The sequence below is a fragment of the Trachymyrmex cornetzi genome, unplaced genomic scaffold (assembly GCF_001594075.2).
Source record: "Trachymyrmex cornetzi isolate Tcor2-1 unplaced genomic scaffold, Tcor1.1 scaffold147, whole genome shotgun sequence".
In the NCBI taxonomy this organism is placed as follows: domain Eukaryota; kingdom Metazoa; phylum Arthropoda; class Insecta; order Hymenoptera; family Formicidae; genus Trachymyrmex; species Trachymyrmex cornetzi.
In genome coordinates, this window is record NW_017296059.1 from 6319084 (window position 1) to 6341526 (window position 22443).

Consider the following 22443-nt stretch of genomic DNA (forward strand, 5'->3'; position numbering starts at 1 on the left):
CTAATAAATGAATAAATTGAAAAATTAGATAATCGTATTACGTTTGTAATACAAATCATTATTTTATATAGAATGATAAAATCTTATTACATATGTACATACATATTAAAAAATCTTTGTCTCTAAAAATATGTCTTGTAAATTAACAATCATATCAAAATATATACATACCAAAAATATTTAAATATGAATTATAAAAATAATTTTTATAATATTATTTTTCATTTTAAATTGCAGATTACAAATTTAATAGTGTTTTGTCAAAAATGCGTTTCATTCGACGTTAATCCACGTTCTCCAACTGATTTCAAGCTTGGGACATCGCTGGTACCAACAATTACACCGCGAGAATATGATCTAAATACATAATTTCAGATAATTATTTCAAATCTTGAACAATTCAATCTCTACATCTGAGAATTCGTTTCATTTGCGCGCCTTGAATCTCTCGGTTCAGTTTCTAAAGTTCTTGCACGGAGTTCACCTTTTCTCTTTTTCTCTCCAACGTGGAGGGGAAAGGAAGAAAGATGAGCCGTGCAAGAAGTTGAGCTAAAAAGAACAGACCTCTTATCATTCCGAGTGTTCCAAGATGATCTCTGAACGGGGGTACCAGGGTATACCACTGGTGGCGAGCGACAGCGACGGTGGTAACGCGATCGACGTGCTGGTACGATCGCTGTTTGCCGCGTGGCTGCGTGGCATCGGCGGAAACAGCCGTGGATCGCCGAGCGGCTCATCGCTCCGAAGTCCGAACAGGCGAACAGTCTGAAGTCGCGCCGAGTCGACACGCCGACAGTTGCATGTTGAATTCTGTGCCGTTCGCTGGTTATACTTTCGCTCCGGCCGGCTGACTGTCCTCGCACAGCGAGACGGTGAGTAAACCGTTTTGTAAATCTGCCCTTTAAACCGTTCGCGAAAATTCGATCGGTGAATCGCAAAACTTTTCGGAGCGCGACCGCGCGCTCCGCCGAGCAGCGATAAGCCGATCCTCGATTTATCTTCACTCGAGCGCGAATGAATTATTGTTTTCAACAGGTATAACCGAGTATAATCTTCATGTAATGCGTCGTAAGTATATATGCTCGATGTTTTCATCAGCCGGGGATAAATTTCGAAAGTAGGAACAACAAGATCGAGGGCGAATGTATCGGATGAAATCGGAGAACTTGTGTTAACGATGAAAAAGCAGTTTGAAGATCTAATTCCTAAAATGCAAATAGACACAGTATAGAGTATTATTCTCTTATATTTATTTACATTATTCTCTTTATCTGTTTTAATTTCGAATAAATTTTTGAATAGATAAAATTTGGAATTCAAGCTCCACTCTCCAGTTTCGGAGATGTGAAAACAAATTCGCGCTAAAAGGAAAGCCATGATGTATTTATCGACCTATTTATCTATTTTAAAAGTTGTCCCGTTTGCAAAGGATTACGGTTTAATAGAGGAAAACAAAAATGCACACATTCGTCGTTTATCATTCAATAAATCAGCGAGGCAAACAATTTAAAAGTACGGACGGGTATAGGTTTTACGTAACGTATTACCGTATGTCTGTTTTACGGTGGCGCGAGAACCGAAGCGGGAATGAAAAATTGTTGCTTGGAAGTTCTTTTTCCTTTTTCTGCACGCTCGCCGGTTTATCTAGTCCGTGATTAGGAGAGTGGAACGAGACGGCGCGCCGCAGGTGCAAGGCGCGAATGCAAAAGCGCGGCTCGGCGCGGCGCGGCCTGTGTGAATTAGTGTGTGAACCTGCGTAAGCGCCTACGTGCACCTCGTAAAACAATCCGACAGCTAGACGGGGGGACAAAAAAAGGGGGAGAGAGAGAGAAAAATTGCCCGCGCTCTCTTGCGCGTAATGTACGATGATACGCGCACCTCGCTCTCGCGAAACGCCGTTTCAATTGTGAAATAAATGGGTGGATGAATACTTCTGCAAAACACCGTAATTACCGCTGCCGGTTTTCTACGTTTTCGTAACGGCGTCTTCTGTTTCGAAGAAAAAAAAGGGAGAGAATTACGAAAACGATCACGTTATGTCTGTAAAGAGATACAAGTGATAACGATGGGTGAACAATTTTTTTCAGATAAGTTGATATATAATGAATCATACGTCGCAAATCTTGAGCGACGTCATATTTAAAGCGTTTATTATCATTATTATCATTTTTGCACTTAATTTTCTATATACATGTATATATTTATATGTACCGATTTTTATTTCGAAGTTGTTTTAATTGTCGCAAAATTCTTAATTACACTTTATCTCGGATTTCTTATCGAATTTTTATCTTAACTTCATTGTTCTTCTCGAGTTTAATCATTCATGCCACACGTCGTATTAATTGCGATTCTTAATAGGGACACTTAAACCAATTTCATGATTCCTCGGAATTCTTGCTTCAATTGTTACTGCTGGAGAAAACGTCATTTAGCGTGCGAACTTAGCTTCGCATAATCACGATTCTAAATCTCTCTCTCTCTCTCTCTCTCTCTCTCTCTCTCTCTCTCTCTCCCGAGCGATTTATTTATCTTCTCACAGAAAGAACGATTTTCCTGATATATTTAACAATTTAACTAGTTGCAGATTTTGAAAATAATTTTATTGAAAATATTTATGTGGAAAACACGAGCACGATAAATAACGCTGCAAAAAATTTTGATATTCTAGCAATCATTACATTTTAATCAATATATATATTTTTTAATAGTACTAAATAAACATTTATTTACAATAGTATAAATATTTATTCACAATAAAAAAATGATAGTTGTATTAATAGTTTTTATATCAAATAAATCTATACATTTACATTTAGTAGATATTTGCTTAGAACTTTTCAAGCATTGGTTAAAATTTAATTATTTTTTCAGTGTACATAAATTTTGATAGTCCAACAAAATTTATTTTCAAATCTCTAGCTAAATTTTTTAATATTTCAGCGAAACTATTCTTTCCATGTCTTTAAACTCGGTGTAATTTTTCATCTGACAGATAAGGTACTTTACATTTTTTTTCTTATATGTTGCGGTAATACTTGGCCGGAGACGTCGAGTCAGCTGTTGAAATTATCCCGACATCAGCAACCTTGAAACGAAAGAACACATGCGAAACAATATGCTTTCGTATGATTTCGGAATATTTTCAGCTATTTTATATCATGTGAGAAACTCATTAAAATCGGAGATAGCGTTTGTTTCCCTATTGTCTCTTTAGGAAAAGTAACAGCGAAAGTGAGTCGACAGAATTGAGATTGTCTCTCTCACGAGAAGAATCTCGCTGTCATTTAGTGGCGGATCCTTTCGACGAACGAATGTATGATACGGTGTGAATTTCGTTACGCAATCGCGGAAAAAGAATCGCTTGATCCTATATATGTATATGTAGGTGGGCGAACAGCCGTGAGAGACATCGAGGACGCCCATGACTCATCCGTGGTCTCGATTATGTGCACTTAAATGTGAATTGTAGCGACTTCCGATCATGCCATTCCCGAGCCATCGCATTGATCGATTTTCTTTTACAGTAAATCGTCCATCAAAAATTTGCATTCCAATCCTCGGATACTGTTAAGATTAATTTCCGCCCACTTTACGGGATAAACACACATATGCAGTGAGAGCAAAAAGTACAAAGAAATTTTTTATTAAAAAAGTCTTATTTGTAGAAAAATTAATTAGCAATTTTATACAATGAATACATTCTGTTCTAACATAAACAAACGAACTTTGCCTGATTTTAGAAGCTAAATTTCTCGGCTGTACGAATATTTTTTGAGCATCCAAACAATACAATTTTTAATTTTCGATTTTTTTTTCAGATGATATATTTTCTATAATTAATACACATCTTTTTGGTATATATAATTTGAAAAAAAAAATATAATCTATTTTATTCTTCATGTATAAATTGTGAATTACCCAGCAAGAAATGATCGTCGAAACGTCGAATCGACGTCAAATTGGTATTGAAATTATCGGATCGATATCGATTCGACATCAATTCGATGACTCATTTCTCGCTGAATACACAGAAAAAAGACTATTCTTAAATCAACTATAATATATTCATATATAAGCAAAAGTATTATAATCTTGCTTCAAAGATATCAATCTTGATTTGATTAAATTTGTTTTGATGCAAGTATTACTTTGCACTTAATTCAAGACTTGTTCAATTAAAAATTTTATATCAATACAAATTCAATCAAATCAAGATTGATATCTTTGAAGCAAGATTATAATATTTTTGCTTATATATGAATATATTATGATTGATTTAAGAATATACTGTTAGAAATTTTTGTGTGAATTTTTAGAAACGTGTAACTGAAGCTTTATGCAGTTATCGTTTCTGGAATTTACTAAGCGAGAACGAAAATTTCAGAAACAATAACTGCATAAAGTTTCAGTCACACGGTTCTGAAAATTCTGTTACAGTTTAGTATATTTTAGTAACTGTAACTAAAAATTTAAAGCATTAAAAAAAATTTTATCGACTTATTAATTTTAATATATATACGGTTTATAATTATGTATTGGCACATAAATATTTAAATATTGTAAAATAACATGAACGAAATATGCTTATGCAAACTACGTACATACGTATGTCGTATACGTTTAGTATACTTAAATACAGTATACTTAAATATATCAACTGTATAGTAAAAATTACACTGTCGGAAATTGAAATCCCAACACCATGAAGGAGTTGTGCTAGATGAATGAAAGTTACACAGAATGTTTGTTTGTGTGAGTTATTATATTGATATCTATTACAAGTAGAATGCCATTCCACAAGATGGCATTCGACACCTACGATCGGATGCATGCGTTTATAGGCCTGCATTCAACATAGAGGTGACTACAGTGGGTATTAAGTCGGAATATACTTAATGTTTATATGGCGCTACACAGAATGTAATAATATTAATATTAATAATAGTTTTGTCGAAACAATCTATATTTATTATATAATAAAATGAATTGTGAGATATTATAGATTGCGATGTTGAATACTCTGTTACAATTATTTTACAAAAAGCGACTCAATCATTTCTCGCAATCATTTTTCATAGCACGTACTATCATTTTGTTAATGCCTAGACTATGAATGTTTATTTAATAAATTCAATTATGACTATTATCATATATTAATATTAATTAATATCAAATAGTTCAACTTTTCGACCCATGCTCCTAACCTAAAAAGTGTACTTCATCAAAATATTTTAGTAACCGATGTTGGTTAATATTAATATATGATAAAAGTCAAAATTGAATTTACTAAATAAACATTCACTATAGACAAATGTTCACAATTCAGACAACAAAATGATAGTACTTGCTGTGAGAAATGATTGGATCGCATGCGAGAAATGATGGAGTCACATTTTGTTATAAGAAATTTTTACAATTCGTACTTACTTTGGATGTTTGCAATAAGTCACACTTGTCAACTTTTTAATTTGGCACCTGCCTCCTCTGATTAGAAGTCAATAAAAACTGTGCTGTTTCACCACTTTTACCTAAAACTTGCTTTTCTAGCACGTTTCGATAGTCGTTATCATCATGATAAAAAGACAAGGGTATGCTCATGCGCATGACCAATCAGATTTTTGTCCTTGCTTACGTCACAACGAGTGGCTTACGCCACTGTTCAGCAATTTCAGATTGTTTTGGAAAGGTAAAATATTTAATTTTACTTCCCTCAGTTTTTTTTGTTTTTTTCATATAATTGCCGCATCCTTTCACTATGCAGGTCATCGTGAAAATATTTTTAACATTAACTTCTACCGATGACAACGTGCACTACGCCATGGACGCCATGATAAATTACGACCGATAACCACCGATTGCACCCGAATCAGAACCGACCAATCAACGCGTACCCGAATATGACGTAGGCAAGGACATGCGCAAGCTGAACGAGTTTTAGACAATTGATGAGCATACCCTTGTATTTTTATCATGGTTATCATAACTCTCATGACGTGCACGAGAAAAGCTGCGCAGAGTACACTGCGCAACTTTTTTCAATCAGGGTGTCTTAAATTTCCGTTACCATTTAGTAATTTTAAGAAATCATTTGCAAATATAAAGTACAGTATCGAAATTTTAAGGGGAATTTAGTAAATTTACTTTGAATGTTACTAACTTTCGTTTTCAGCACCCTAAATTAATAAAATTAAGTTACTTCAGTATCTTAAATCTGTCGGAATTTTCCGAACATTTCTAACAGTGTAGTCTTTTTTTTCTGTGTAGTATTTACATTTTAAAAATAAAGTTTTTTTAAAAAATATTTTTTCTGCACGAATACTTTTTGCACTCGCTGTATATGTCTACATATACTGTTAAACTGATGATATCTGCAATGTATTCCGAGGAGTCGCGTCACGTCACTGACCGAAAAAATGTTCACATTATGTAGCCAATGTTATATATTTAATGATGACAAAGCGAAATAATATGTAGTTAAATTAGCAGTACCAGCTAATAATATGTAATATTATGTGATGATATTAATCGAGAATTTATCTAGTAATATTTCGGTGTAGCTGAAGAGATATAGTTGAATCATTTTGCAAAATACGCTGCTCCGTTAATTGCTATAAAATGCTGAGCGGAACTTGATTCAAATGGCAGACCGCGGGACCGAAAGCTCGACCCACTGCACTCGATCTAATCACCAAGTGCTCTTGATGACGGTGATGGTGTGAAGGTTGTTCTAATTAACGTTAAATGACGTGAAACATTGCCGTGATTGAAACAAGAAACCTATATCGCGCGGCGAATATATAATTAGATCTCTCATTTACTGAAGTTTATCGATTAACGAAATGATCTTATTTGGTTTTGAGAATAAACTATATTTTAATAAATGCATTTTCATAAACTTCGAACTTACATAATATGTTTATTGTTTCTGATTGCGTGTTACCTACTTGTTGATTTCATTTTTAATATTGCGATTCGAGATTGTAAATCTCTTTCAATTGCGATTGTATAATAAAATAAACGCATTATTTTTGTAACAAAATAAATAATAAATAATTAAATAACTAATTATTAAATAGTACATAAATAAATAATTTTATTAACGCGATTAATCTATAACAGGAACATATTTTTGTGACATTAAAGGAACATACATGAGATAATGAGTCTCATTAAAACTTTTGTTATTAATTTTATTTAATTTTTTAAGAATTTTTCAAGTTTAATTATATACAATATTTAATCTATGATTTAAGTTTAAAAACACAAACGATGGATATCTCTCCTTCCTTTACATCACAATAAAACCTCCATTGTTTTTCGTGTTGTTATGCCGCTGATAAAGTCGTAATAAATAAAAACATTAAAGATATGTATCTATTTTCTTGGAAGAGTAGTAGAAGACTTTGAAAAGAGAGAGAATTCACGAACTATATTTTTTTCCTTTATTTTGGCTGCGGGTTTCAGTACGGTAAATTCGGTGAGCGCTCACGCGTGTCTCCCTGTTTCGGTATGCCGGTCCCACCTGCCGTTTCCTGCTTCCTCTCACGTCCCTTTCATTCCCTTTCGACCGGGTCTGTCAATGGATTAGGGGCCTGTCGCGCGACGCGTCAGCGCGAGGCACCTCTGCACGCAAAGTACGTTCGGATCGAGGTGCGCATTAGCACGATTGTCTCTGCAAGCCTGATGCCGCGAACGAAGGCGGAGAACGCGCGAGAAACCGCACCTCGATCGGGGAACAATGCTCGAAAGCGATCTTAAGAGATGTCGAGCGGAAGAAGAGGAGACGCCGAGCCCGAGTGAGAAAGCCAAGTGAGGAGGATCGATAGTACCGCGCCTTGTTGTACCGCGAATTAAAAAAAAAGAGGAAAAGAAGAAAAAGGAAAGGGTTAACGAGACGACGGGAGGGAAAGAAGGAAAACGATGCAACATCTGGACGTTACGGTTTCTTCTGCTATGTAGAAGAAGGTGAACGAACCGATGCGAACGATTCCTCGCCCCTCTCTCTCTCTCTCTCTCTTCTTCTTCTTCTCTTTCTCTCTTTCTTCTTCCTATTTGCGATGCACCTCTCATCTCTCGGAACGTAGAAAATTGCTTCTTAGCATGCTTAGACGCCGCGACGTGTTGCTGCATTGTTCGCTTCGTTCGATCGCATCGTTTCGAGGTAGAGTCGATTCAGACAGCCGTTTCGATATCCGTCGTCACCGTTGTTCATCATCAGCAGACCAGATGAGATTCGGTTCCGTGGATTAGCGCGATTCAAAACGCATGCACCACCGTCTCGTAGCTGCGATGTCCTGTGGATCGATGCAAGGATTTACCGCTGGCTTTTACCGTTACGATATCTCTAACGGGAGATGCGGAGAGTACGACAGAAGGAACAAGGCAATTTCTCGCGCTTTCCAGATCGACCGCGCGTGGTTCCCAGCAGTTGCGACTGCTATTCGACACGGTAATCGCGGTGTTATATATCAAGTAACAATTGCAGGTATTCAGACAGCCTTTATTCAGCTATTCTACCGAACTGCATACTGAGTTTCACGTTTTGTCGCGCGCTCCTTTCAGCACTTAAATTCATAATGTCGAATTACACATTGAAAAAAAAGATTGGCCGCCGCAGCAAATTAGATGGTAAAATATGGCATAGCACTTTTAATTGGCTGTAGCAGCCGATTTTTGGTTGCAGCAGCCAACTTTTGGTTGCGTTAGCCTATTCGCAATGTCAGTATAGGATTTTGATAGGTTAACACAATCAAATATTGGCTGCTGCAACCAATTAAAAATGCTACGCCATGTTTTATCACCTAGTTTGCTGCAGCAGCCAGTCCTTTTTTTCAGTGCATTCAATCATTATATTTCTATAAGGCTGGATTGCACCAAAGTTACTTTAATTTAAGCAAGACTTAAAACTCTCTCTCTCTCTCTCTCTGCCTGCTTAATTATTATTGTTGCTATTACTTGTACGTTCTTAGAGGGCTTGCCCTAGAATGGAAATAAATGCTTTATCTATCTATCTTTCTCTCTCTCTCTCTCTCTCTCTCTCTTGACTTTAAAGAGAGCGATATACTCGTATATATATGGACGATACTTACTTTAAAACTACATAGAGATGGATTTACATGTTGACACACATGGAAATTAAAAATAACAAAATATTAGGCCTGCTCTTTTTAACTGAACTTCTTGTACGGTTCATTTTTTCTCTTTTTCTCTTCAATGTAGAGAAAAAAGGAAGAAAGACGAACCGTGCAAAAACTTTAGCTAAAAAGAACAGATCTATAATATTATAGATTGGGTTACCATTGCTCTTTTCATATCTAACAGATAGACTATATTTTAATTTAGCTTAAAAATAAAACTGGAGCACTTGAAGGCGTAACAAATTAAATACAAAAGGAAAGATACCGGTTTAGTACGATAAATAAAAGTAATAAGCCGGATATATTTAGATTGCTTTTTGCTTTTTTTAAATAAAATATTGTAAATATCAGATGTACTCGTATGCAAATGCGACAGGTTTAGTGCAGCGTGTCATGGTCGACGACGAAGGATGGGGATACCGGGAACTTTTTCGAAATTCTGTCACGTGTAAAACGCGAGATGCAGCGGCTCGTGACGACCTTTGATCGCGCGCGGCTGCCTGCCGGATTGTTGTACCTGGTGACGCCGGAAAACACACACGGTGTGGCCGTGTCGCCAGAACGATGACGACGACGGCGCGTTTTGTGCCTCTGTGCCTGTGATTTTATCGCCGCGCACGACCGCCTGCACAACCCCGGGAAGCGTGTCCGCCGCGCATGCTGAACTCGAAAATCGTCGGGAGGATTGAGTTACGCAATCGAGAAAATTGTCCCCGCATGATAGCGAAGACAGGCAGACGAAAATTGAGGAATTTGTAAATAACGATAATTTGTGAACAATAATTTTGAAAAAAAGAAACAAATCTTCAACTTTCTAAGGTTTTGGAAATTTGCACAAAGTGAGCCGAGCTGTCAATATTTTTGTTTCATTTGTAGATTTTTGCTGGGGTAGTCACACACAATATTTTAAATATTAATTTTAGAAGCGGAAGCTCTCTTTCGAGAAAGAGATAATGTTATTATTTCATATTTTATATTATGGAATTTCTCAGATGAAATAATAATGTTGATACAAAGGAGATATAGTTGACAGGTGAAACATAATCCGATACCGTCCGTTATTTTAAGAAAGAGAAGTGAAAAGAATATACGGAGCAGCTGCACCATACAGTTTTGGCGATTATTTTGGAGTCGTCGTACCTTCCGTCATGCTTATCTCGATAACGTGTTGTGATAAGCGATAAATTAAAACTGAGAATTTCAATTTTCGAGGGAAAAAGAAGAGTATTAATATCAAAGTGCAAGTACAAATTTCATCCAATTTTCAAACCGATAAGTTTTTGCTTCCGTTATTACCACAGAATTGTCTTACATGTCACGGGATGATCATTGCGTATATATAGAGTATCTTAGAATAGTCGATTTTAATTATACTAGCGGAATATTTTAGACAGAATACTCAATTAAATAAGATGGAAGAAAAAATTGTTTAATGAAATACACAATTAATTTAATAATTCTGTAATTTTTGTTTAAAAACGAAATTAAAAATATTTTTAATATTGATTTAAGTCTAAAAGATTAAAGAAAGAAATTTTGTAGAGATTTATAAGGCATTTTGTATCATTACATTCAAAGAGAATATTTGATACATAATGAGATTTATAATTTGTATTCATTGTGTATACATACATACAAAAAATGTTTGGATTGTCAAAATAATTAAATGGGATGTTCAAATTAATAGCTAGAATGCTAAAACTTTTTGCAGCTTTATCATCAACGCTTAAGCGTAATACATAACTACTTTGATGACTCAATAAAATTATTCAAATCTATATTTAGGAAAATTTTTTAATTTCAACAAAATCGTTCTTTCCATGTATATTCTGATAACAAACCGATAGCTATTTATCAGAATTATTTATCTAAAACTATATAAACTGAGCGGTCTTCGCTCGTGAAACTACCATTTAGACTACGACCAATCTTCAATCTTTATCGATCGCCACGGCACTTTTGTTGCTTCTTTCGTCAATAGGTAATACACAGCTTAAAATAAGACCAAGAATTGACGGGACTGCTAAGAATCTCCATTCAGCATACGTGATAGAGCGCCGGAAGTCAGACATGGACGATTCATTCGCCGGAAACTTCTCCGAAAGACACGGCTAGAAAGTGTATGCATCAGCAGAAATTGTCGTTGACGATTTACGTTCCGTATAAGCGAGAATGACAAATGGATTCGTTCATCTTTATAGCGCGCTCGCTCGCGTTGATCGCTCTCGTTGCAAATTTCAACGTGAGTCTGCGCTTTCGTACTGGATAATTCTGCGAAACTACCGGATATCCGTTTATCTACAAATACTTCGTTCAATTTGAAGTCGATTCGCAGCGAAGAAATCGAAGGTCATCATAACAAAGAGTTCAATCAAAATCGGATTAAAATCTTAATCAAGCTTATTTAGTCTTGCGAATCTGTTTGGGTATATTTGACTTAAAATGTAATTTATATTTTCTTAATAATATTTTATTTAATTTTTTATTTTATTTTATTTATCAGTAACATGAATTTTAACTTTTGTATCAACAAATAAAAGTTTTTAAGAAACAGCAAATTTTTTATTGTTCCAAATTATATAAAAATTTGAAAAAATTTGATTTACTTATCAAAAAACTTTAGTAACAAATTTTTATCGTCATAGAAGTCGAATTATATTTAATTAATTTTTTTACATGTTTAAATTCATCTATCAAAATTCACAATCAAAATATCAATGAAGCCTTTAAAGACCCTAATTGTCAGCAAAAGGTTAAAAACTTTTTCTGATATTTGACGACTTTGTTTATTAATATAAGATTTTTTATGAAATTTTTTTTCATTTTTAGTGCTTTTTATCATATTGACCCAAACGATAATGTTATACAATAAATTTGAACAGACCAAAATTTAAAATTTTCTTTCAATGCTCAATTTAAAAAGAATTCTTTGATTTAAACGGCTAATTGCCTGAAAATTACTGATGATAATTTCAACGATTTGTTGAAAGGATATTAATTTTAAATTAGCTAAAGGAATTAACTGTAAGACAACAAAAAGAGATCATTGATCTTAAAGTATCCTACATATGCGATGACATTTCTCATAAATAATTTTTATTGTACTTTTCACGTTAGAAAATTATGATTTATATTATACGAAATGTTCTAGTTAATGCACTTCCTCTCGAAGTAGTATCTAAAACAAAGACTAAAGAGTAAGGATGAGAGAAGATCGCAGAATGTATCATTTCGTAATCCAGAATAATTTCGTTTGTTCCAGAGTAAAGCTCGGGATGGAGAACCAACAGGTGTGGGTCCGTGACCCTCAGGAGGGTTTCATCATCGGGAAATTCACGGACATGGTGGACGGGGACGCTTTGATCATGCCCCTCGATCCGAAATATCCGCAACGCACCTGTCCACTGGACGAAGTATATCCTGCCGGCGATTACACCAAAGATGTCGAGGACAATTGTAAATATTTTCTCTCGAAACTTGTCCGTTGTAATTTTAACAAAAGACAAGAAAAGAAAAATTCTGAGAAACTTCGACTTTGCCAACAAAAGTAAGACAATGCTGATCTTGCTGCGAATATATATGTTAAAGAGATTTAATTTTCAAAAATATTTTTCTACCTTTCCAAAAAAAATTCCTAAAAATCTTAAAAAAACAGCGCGATAAAGTAGAAAACCTTCTTAAGAAAGAAGAAAACGGGAATGAAAGGATACGTTAGCTGTTTATTCGCAATTCCTCCCCTCGATTACTACACACCGTGACGCATTTGTGCGTTTCGTCTATTTTATATACCAGCTAGATTAAGATCGCGCGGTCACGCTCGCTTCTCTCTCACGCGACTTTCGCTCTTTTGCAAAGGCACTTTCACTGATCCTTTTCCCCCACTCATCTTTTTTTCTCTAAATTATCTCCTTCCAGGTGCCTTGATGTACCTGAACGAGGCCACGCTGCTAAATAATATTCGCACTCGTTACTTCAAGGACAGAATATATGTGAGTGATTATGACGATGCTGAGGTCGACGACCACCTTTGTCATTCTTAATCTCTCGTTACATCGTTAAATTTCAGACTTACGTCGCCAACATTCTGATAGCTGTGAATCCATATTACGAGGTGAAGGATCTCTACTCACCGCGGACCATCAAGGGTTATCAAGGAAAATCCTTGGGTGAAACACCACCGCACGTCTTCGCCATCGGTACGTGATCGCGTGCATGCATGACTCTTACCTCCCCCCCCCCCCCCCTTTCCCTCCTAATTGATTCATTCCCGGCGAGAGTATAGAATCATTTTTATTTATGTTTACAGGTGACAAAGCGTTTAGAGATATGAAAGTGCTGAAACAATCTCAAAGCATTATCGTATCCGGTGAATCGGGAGCTGGCAAGACCGAGTCGACTAAGTATCTCCTGCGGTATCTCTGCGATCTCTGGGGTTCGACGGCCGGTCCGATCGAACAGAGAATTCTTGATGGTAAAAGAAAATAATTAATACGAACCCAATTAAATCCGTGAAGTTTAATTCTGTCCAATTAACATCATGAAATAAAAATTAAATTTTTAATTAAATAATTAAATAATAGTTATTGTTTTTATTTTTATGGTAATTTTACGATTCTTTCAACATAATCTCAAATACTATAAACTCAAAGTCATAATAATGACAAATATTTAAAAACTTGTCATTTTTTTAAATATTTATAATCTCAAACTTTGAAATTTATTAATTTTTACAAAAAATGAGTCAATTATATAAGAACAAAAATATTATCTGTAATAAATGTATACAACATTATTTTTGCTAATTATAAAATATTGTGTATAGTATAAATATTGTGTATTCATAAATCACAGAATATATTTTAACAGAATAACATTATACACAGGGTGTTTAATAAGTAACGATAAAACTCTTGCATAGAGGTAGAACGAATTAAACTGAGTCGAAAAGTCCTCTATCATTTTGCAATTTTCGTAATAATTAGTAAGATATCGATTACTAAATATCACCAAATATTGGTTTTCAATAATTTTTTACTCAAGTATCATCAAAACTTTACAGAAAAACAGCAAGAGACAGAAATTGCTATTTTTCTTCTCATAGAGCTCTAAGAATTTTTTCAAAATTTTTTATCAATTTTTTAATACTACATTTTCTTATTGGCAACTATTTTTCCAACATAAGAAAATGCGGTATTAAAAAATTCTGAAAAAATTCTCAGAACTCTATGAGAAGAAAATAAGCAACCTTTGTCACTTGCTATTTTTCTGTAAAGTTTTGATAGTACTTGAGTAAAAAATTATTGAAAACCAATATTCGGCGATTTTTAGTAATTAATATCTTGTTAATTATTACGAAAATTGTAAAATGATACAGGACTTTTCGACTCAGTTCAGTCCGCTCTACCCCTATACGGGAGTTTTATCATTGCTTATCAAACATTTTGTATAATATTAAATATATAATATTTTTATTAAATGTTTTTATTTTTATTAAACATAAAAAATTTACGCAAACAATGCATTTTAAAAGAATCTTGTTCTTCTTGTTTACTCAGCGTCATGATTTGACAAGTTAGAAATCGATTGTGACGTATTTTTTGTTACAATTGATTCGTAGCGACTCCGGTTCTGGAAGCGTTCGGTAATGCGAAGACGAAGCGCAACAATAACAGCTCACGCTTCGGCAAGTTCATGGAGGTGCATTTCGATGCCAAGTGTCAGGTGGTCGGCGGATACATCTCCCACTACTTGCTGGAAAAGTCCAGGGTGTGCCTGCAGAGCCCGGACGAGCGGAATTATCATGTGTTCTACATGATGTGCGCTGGTGCGTCGGCTGATTTGCGCGCAAAATTGGGGATTACCAAGCCGGATGACTTTCATTATCTGAGGAATGGCTGCACTCAGTATTTCTGCAACGCGAGATCGGAGAAACGATTGAACGAGGCGCAGAAGAGTCGCGAGCAAATACAAAAGGGCAGCCTCCACGATCCTATTTTGGATGATGTTGAAGGGTTTAATGCTATCGATCAGGTACGCTGGCGGAATTTTTTTCAGTGACATAAATCAAGCGATTTCAAACAATTTAAAAACTTGAAAATCTCTAATAATTAGGTTTGTTTTCTGTGGCTGAACTAGTGTACACTTTTGGACTTAAAGTGAGATAGATATATGTTTGATATTTGTTTAAAGCGAGAAAGAGAGTTCTAGAACAGTCTAGTGCAGGAATAGAAAAAACAGATCATTTATTTAATCTCATCTTGTTAGAACAGCAATAATAACCGATTCAAGGCTAATAAGAGTCAGCGCGGGAGGGGGTGCGCAATATTAATGTGGTATGATGACTTAACTCTAATTTTTTCGTGATATTTTCTTTATTCAAAGTATTGAACATTTCGACTCTCTTTAGAGTTTTCCTCAGCGAACAATCATCGCAGAATAACCCGGTAGTTCGTAAAAAAAAGTCTCTTTACAGGTTTCCAAGTCTGAAGTGGACGCTTAACAGACTCCAAACATGTTATAAAGCTTTGGATATTCTTGAATTCAATAATTATAAGATTTAGTCATTATATCGGAACTAATTACAATATTCGTGGAGTATTGAACGTGTCCGACACCGGATTATTCTGCGATGATTGTTTGCTGAGGAAGACTCCAAAGAGAATCGAAACGTTCAATACTTTGAATAAAGAAGACATCATGAAAAAATTGGAATTAAGTCATCATTCCACATTAATGCGCACTCCCTCCCGCGCTGACTCTTATTAGCCTTGAATCGGTTATTATTATTATTTTAAGAAGTCAGAGTCCTGTTAAGATATTTTATTTTATTGTCCATTTTATTAGTATATTTCTGAAATTCCTTGTACATTTACGCTAATATTTTCATTCTTTATTATTTTTGTAATATCAAAGGCATTTACCCGACTCGGTTTAACGGATACCGAACGCATGGAGATCTACACGATGGTGGCTGCAGTGTTACATCTCGGCAATATTATGTTCGAGGACAATCCGGAGGATACGAAAGGCGGTTGTAGGATAACTGCCGACTCGGGAAAAGCGGTAACGATATCCGCAAAGTTACTGGGAGTTGATCCCGAAGAGTTGCGACAAGCTCTTGTCTCGAAAGTGATGCAAACCAGTCGGGGTGGTATCAAAGGAACCGTCATCATGTAAGTACACAAAGATTTCCAGTAATATTCCGCTTTTTATTATTTTTCTGATAAATTCAAATATTTTTTAAATTTTCTGTTCTAATGCGGCCTTTTTTTATTGTTCTTTCTAATTTGTCTAATTGCAACAGGGTGCCCCTGAAGGTTTACGAAGCCCATAATGCTAGGGACGCTCTGGGCAAGGCTATTTATAGCAAACTGTTTGATCACATTGTCGCGCGGATTAACAAGAGCATTCCTTTCAAGGCTTCAAGTTATTACATCGGCGTGTTGGACATTGCAGGATTTGGTGAGAAAAATGTTTTTAATCAGTGAACATTTTTTTGATTTATATATAAAAGCGAATCGTAATAATTGTTTTCTCTTGTACGTAGAATACTTCAAAGTCAATAGCTTCGAGCAGTTTTGCATAAACTATTGCAACGAGAAACTTCAGCAGTTCTTCAACGAACGGATTCTGAAATATGAGCAGGAACTTTACGCTCGAGAGTCCTTGAACGTTCCAAAAATCTCTTACGTCGATAATCAGGATTGCATCGGTGCGTGAAATTAAAATTGCAAGTAATAAAGTGCAAATCACAAATTCGGACATTTATTCCTCTCTCTCTTAAAATGGAAAATCATAAATTACCCAGAGAAAACTATTTCATATATAATTTATATATAATTATATTAAAATATACAAAATTATATATAATTACGTAAAAATTGACATATTTTGTTAATTATATATAATTAATGACAATTATATATAATATATATTCATATATATAACATTTTTTCCCGAGTATGTAATTATTAATTAATGAATTATTTAATTATTTTTTATATAAAGATAATTTAGAAGACGTATCGTTTTGTCCAAACAAATGTTTTCACAGTTTTTCTTAAGATAATATTTCATGGATGAAATGATAAATAGTATTTCCACTTATAGATTTTGAAAATAAATTGCGTGTCACGCTAACTTTCAGATTTAATCGAATCGAAGAATACGGGTATCTTCTTCCTGCTAGACGAGGAGTCGAAACTGCCGACTCACAGTTTCGCACATTTCACCAACGAGGTTCACCGCGCATGGAATGGTCACTTCCGCATCACTTTACCGCGAACGTCACGATTGAAGGCTCATCGAGAATTACGAGACGATGAGGGCTTCGTGATTCGCCATTACGCTGGCGGTGTCTGCTATCAAACGGTAAAAAAAAAATACCCACAAAATAAGGAGTAAAAAAATCATAAATGCACTTTTCAAAGACATTTGCCTGAATTTTAGACTCATTTTGAATTTTTGCATCCAGAAAAATTTCTGAAAAAATATGTATATAATTGTGAATTTATATTTTGATCTTATAGAACCAGTTCATTGAAAAAAACAACGATGCACTGCACGCCTCCTTAGAAGGGCTTATTCAAGAAAGTGGGAATAAATTCCTTAGGACGCAATTCGCCAATCATTCGTTGCAAAAAGGAAAGCTCACCTTTATCAGTGTCGGCAGTAAATTCAAGACGCAGCTCGGCGAATTGATGGATAAGTTAAAGAGCAATGTAAGAATACGGATTTTTTAATTCTTTTACACTTTGTTCTGTCTTCTCTATTTATAATGCTTACCTGAATTTTTTCAGGGAACAAATTTTATAAGATGCATCAAGCCGAATAGCGATATGGTAGCGCATCAATTCGATGGCAACAGCATTATGAATCAACTACGCTGTTCGGGAATGACGTCGGTTCTGGAATTGATGGAGCACGGATATCCCAGCCGGGTGCCCTTCCACGAACTTTATAATATGTACAAGTCCTACTTGCCGCCGGAGCTCGCCAAGCTCGATCCCAGATTTTTCTGTGAGGCTCTGCTGCACAGTCTAAAACTGAATCAGAAGGACTTCAAGTTCGGCATCACCCGAGTCTTCTTCAAGCCGGGCAAGTTCGCGGAATTCGATCGGATTATGAAGTCCGACCCGGAGAATCTGCGCAAGCTAGTCGCTAACGTGAAGAAGTGGCTGTTGAAGTCGCGCTGGAACAAGCTGCAGTTCTGTGCATTATCGGTGATCAAGCTAAAGAACAAAATCATTTATCGACAACAGCATCTGATCGTGTTACAGAAAACGGCGAGGATGTACATCGCGAAGAAACAGCACCGGCCACGCATTCGTGGTATTACGAAAATCAAGAATCTACAGAAGCAGTTGACACGAATGGAGGAGACTGCGAGTCAATTGAAGAATCGGGAGAAATCGACGCAGGACATGAAGAAGCTCGACGACGATCTAGAGGCAGCTATACGTAAAATAAAAAACAATCCGAGGATTGCACCGACGGAGATCGACGGTCTTTACACATCTCTAGTAAATCAGATGAATAAACAAATGGTCGCTCTTCAAGACATGGTGAAGCAACAGAAAGTCGCTGAGGAACAAGCAAGATTAAGGAAGATTCAGCAGGAGCTCGAGCTAGAGAAGAAACGAAAGGAGGAGGAGGAACGCAGGAGGAGGGAGGAGGAAGAGAACAGGAGGAAAAAACTCGATATGGAAGCCAGAAGAAAGATCGAAGAGGAGCAGAGGAGAAAACAGGAGAAGGAGGATCAAAAGACCGCGGCTGCTCTTCAGGTTTGTTGAGTTTCTGTTTGATAATATTAATTTATAAACAGGTAAATTAATTTTAATGTAAAAATCTAAATTGTTATAAGCAAGGTGTTTATGCATTTTTATTTTATACTTACAAATAGTTTAGCTTATTCTTAAATTCGAGAAATAATAAATATTAAAAAAAATATTTTTTTTTATTTACCAAAGAATTGACAAATAGTTTGACAATTTTTATGTAGGTAATTATTAATATATATTTTATATATATGCTCTATTTTGTATTATTTAAAGGCTCAATTGGAGAAAGAAGCCATGGAGGAGAATCGGTACCGAGAATTACTGGAACAAGAAAGAAGAGACCACGAATTGGCGGTCAGACTTGCTCAAGAATCGAATGGACAAGTCGAGGATTCACCACCGCCTATACGAAGGTAAAATATTATTTGTTGATTAATATAATTGGCACGTACAAAATATAAACGATTTCTGAATTATTAAAATTATCAGTTATAGTTTCATTTAATTGTAACTTCATCGGTATATTGATCGATACATATAATTTTACACTCGTTGATTCAAATATGAGAAAAATCAAGAGTGTTGTTAAAACAGAAATAAAATGCTATTTTGTTGTTTAAATTGATGCAGTGGCTCCGATGTACGAGCACCTATGAACAACAACAGGCTAATAAGGTACCGTATAATTATTCGGGTTTCACGTGTGAAAGACTAACTGCTAATGAAATTCTCCTTTTCGAATGAATTAATAATCCTTATCGCACGCAGTAATCTACGTTCATTTTTCATCGACCGATTCTTCGATAAAATTTATTCCGCAAATAAATTATTCCCTGTCGAAGGAAGGTTTGTAATTTCTCGAAGAATCTGTCAAAGAAAATAGATGATTCTATGTACATTTTTAGGCATACTATTAATTGTGAGATTTATTTTAACACTTTCAGATTCTCATGTAGATTTTTTACTCACACTGAACCGCATGATGTACTAATTTCGGCTTGTAATAACTTTCTTGTTGACTAATACCAGCGAATATGTCTTTTAGCGCATGATATATTCCAATATTAAAGTGTTGTATTATGGAATGTTATAAAACCGCGATTACATATTATTTTCTTATAAGTATCTGTTTACAATGTAGATCGGAGCAGGTTCGTAATCAACAGGCGGCTATGAGCAACAAGAAGTACGATTTGTCGAAGTGGAAGTACTCTGAGCTGCGAGATGCAATCAATACGTCCTGCGACATCGAGTTACTTGAAGTACGTGCACGCATATCGGTTATATAATCGTAACTTTTTTTATTTAAAATTATTTATTCCAGGCTTGTCGTCACGAATTTCATCGCAGACTGAAAGTTTATCACGCTTGGAAGGCGAGAAACCGCAGGAGAACCATCATGGACGAAAACGAGAGAGCACCAAAATCTATCATGGAAGAAGGTAAATAATTACAATCATTGCAAATTAATAATAATGAAAAAGCGTCAATTGTAATTAGATTAATAAACAACTGTTTGAACAACCTGTAACAATTGGAAAAATTTTGTTGAAAATGTATACATTATTACATAACAATTGATATATTACATCTCTTAAAATTAACATTTTTAAATATATAGTAAAGAATAGCCCAAATAATAGAAATAAAATTGTGTCGAGAAGGGCTACGAGCTCACTCTTTCTTGGATAATGGTTATCCTCTTCACTTCATTTTTTTCACTATACGGAATAGATTAAATTATCACATTCACAAAAGCAATATTGTTCAACCTTTTAATAAAAAAGGAAAAATTGCTCAAAAATTTTTTACTATACCATACGTTAAATCGGTTTCTGAAAGCTTTATGTCCATTGCTCTTAAAATGAATTCAAAATTAGCCTTTTCCATCCCTAACACCCTTAAAAATTACATAAAAAGAGGCAAAAACCAATTAGATTTCTTATCTAATCAAGAGGTTGTTTATAAAATATATTGCAAAGATTGTGATATCAGCTACGTAGGTCAAACGAAGAGACAGTTAAAAAGTAGATTACAGGAACATAAATCAGATAATAAGACGGGATCCACCATCGGTTATCACTAATTACAAAATTAATTGCAACCACGAGTTTAATTGGAATAGAGTAAGAATTTTATATAGTGAGTCTTTTTACAACAAGCGATTAATATCTGAGATGATTCACATAAAAAGGCAAAGACAAGATCCAAATAGGCAGAATATGACACGGAATCACTATATGAATCCTATCTCCCTATTACACAATTTTCTTCCTCCTTTCTTCCTTACCTTTTCCCTATCATTTCTTACCCCTCTCCCCCCCACTTGTAACTTTAACATTTTCGTCATTTCGTAACATTTGGGCTGCGTTCCACTTAACGCTCACAATGCTCGTGGAATCATTTCATCCTTGTCATTTATCAAATATTAAACAAGGACAAACGATGCTCGCGAGCGTTGTGATTGTTAAGTGGAACGCAGCCCTAGCTAGGCAATAAAGACGTTCTATCGCAATCTGCTTTATATTACATATTTTTATATTTCGACTGATCTTATCTTTTAATTTTGGACATTATAACTGGTTTTACATATTTTAAGGTAATTTTTATTAGTTTTACTTATTATGCAATCCAATTATTTTCACTTTTATTAAATTTATACTAATTGTTTTTAGATTTTTATATTTTTATACTATTATATTGGTTGTTTTACTGTTTCTATAGTCTTTAACTTTTTGGTAATTTAATCATGATACATTTGTAAAGAGCAACAACATTTTACATACACATTCTTATTGATTGATAATGGAGTCTGTTGTAACACTTATGATGCCATGCGCAAAAGAACACTTCTGACTTATCAGCGTGATAACCACAAGATAAGATCTAGCGACCTTACGTCTGTTATTAGTCTGTATTTTTATTAATTATTTTTAAGCCGGTTACAATTTTTATTTTTATTTTAATTAAGCCGTTTATAATTTAAATTCAATAATTATATTTTGTTTTGTTTAACATTGAGAATGATCCGATCGGAGTTGAAACGCCGTTTGTAGCTATACCTTTGTCTAATACACTATATTATTTTCATTACATCGTTTTCTTATGGTTCGTAGCCCTTCTCGACACAATTTTATTTAACATTTTAAGTCCTCCTTTTGCGCTATATCACTAAAAATCTCACTAACCTTGACCTTTGATCCCCTTACAATCAATAGATTTAACTTATATGTTTTATTTCGATGGAGCTAAAGTCTTTAGATATTTATAGATATCTTGCCAAAAACAGAATTTTAAAAAGTGGTTTTTTATACTGAAAAAAAAATATTGGCTAAACATAGCATAGCATTTTTAATTGATTACAGCAGTCAATTTTTGGTTACGTTAGCCTATCGAAATCTTATACTAACATTGCGGATAGGCTAAAAATTGGCTGCTGTAACAAAAAATTGGCTGCTACAGCCAATTAAAAATGCTATGCCATATTTTACCATCTAATTTACTGCAGCAGCCCAACTTTTTTA

The 22443-nt window shown here is 34.8% G+C and overlaps 1 protein-coding gene across 2 annotated transcripts in view; it reads left to right on the forward strand.

Annotated features, from left to right (window-relative positions):
- The first annotated feature begins 780 nt into the window (after window positions 1-780).
- The window catches only part of jar (Myosin heavy chain 95F jaguar), a 23476-nt gene continuing 1813 nt past the window's right edge, over window positions 781-22443 (forward strand). Inside the window, exons 1-16 of one of the 2 annotated variants that reach the window (XM_018502445.1) lie at window positions 781-872; window positions 12403-12596; window positions 13056-13129; window positions 13207-13336; window positions 13447-13611; window positions 14758-15170; window positions 16053-16312; window positions 16444-16601; window positions 16687-16851; window positions 17287-17510; window positions 17669-17860; window positions 17939-18922; window positions 19193-19332; window positions 19550-19594; window positions 20061-20181; window positions 20244-20361. In XM_018502445.1, coding sequence (XP_018357947.1) covers window positions 12416-12596; window positions 13056-13129; window positions 13207-13336; window positions 13447-13611; window positions 14758-15170; window positions 16053-16312; window positions 16444-16601; window positions 16687-16851; window positions 17287-17510; window positions 17669-17860; window positions 17939-18922; window positions 19193-19332; window positions 19550-19594; window positions 20061-20181; window positions 20244-20361 — 3370 coding nt within the window. In that variant the 5' untranslated portion in view covers window positions 781-872; window positions 12403-12415. The remainder of the gene's footprint in view (window positions 873-12402; window positions 12597-13055; window positions 13130-13206; window positions 13337-13446; window positions 13612-14757; window positions 15171-16052; window positions 16313-16443; window positions 16602-16686; window positions 16852-17286; window positions 17511-17668; window positions 17861-17938; window positions 18923-19192; window positions 19333-19549; window positions 19595-20060; window positions 20182-20243; window positions 20362-22443) is intronic. The other variant, XM_018502446.1, reaches the window with a different exon arrangement.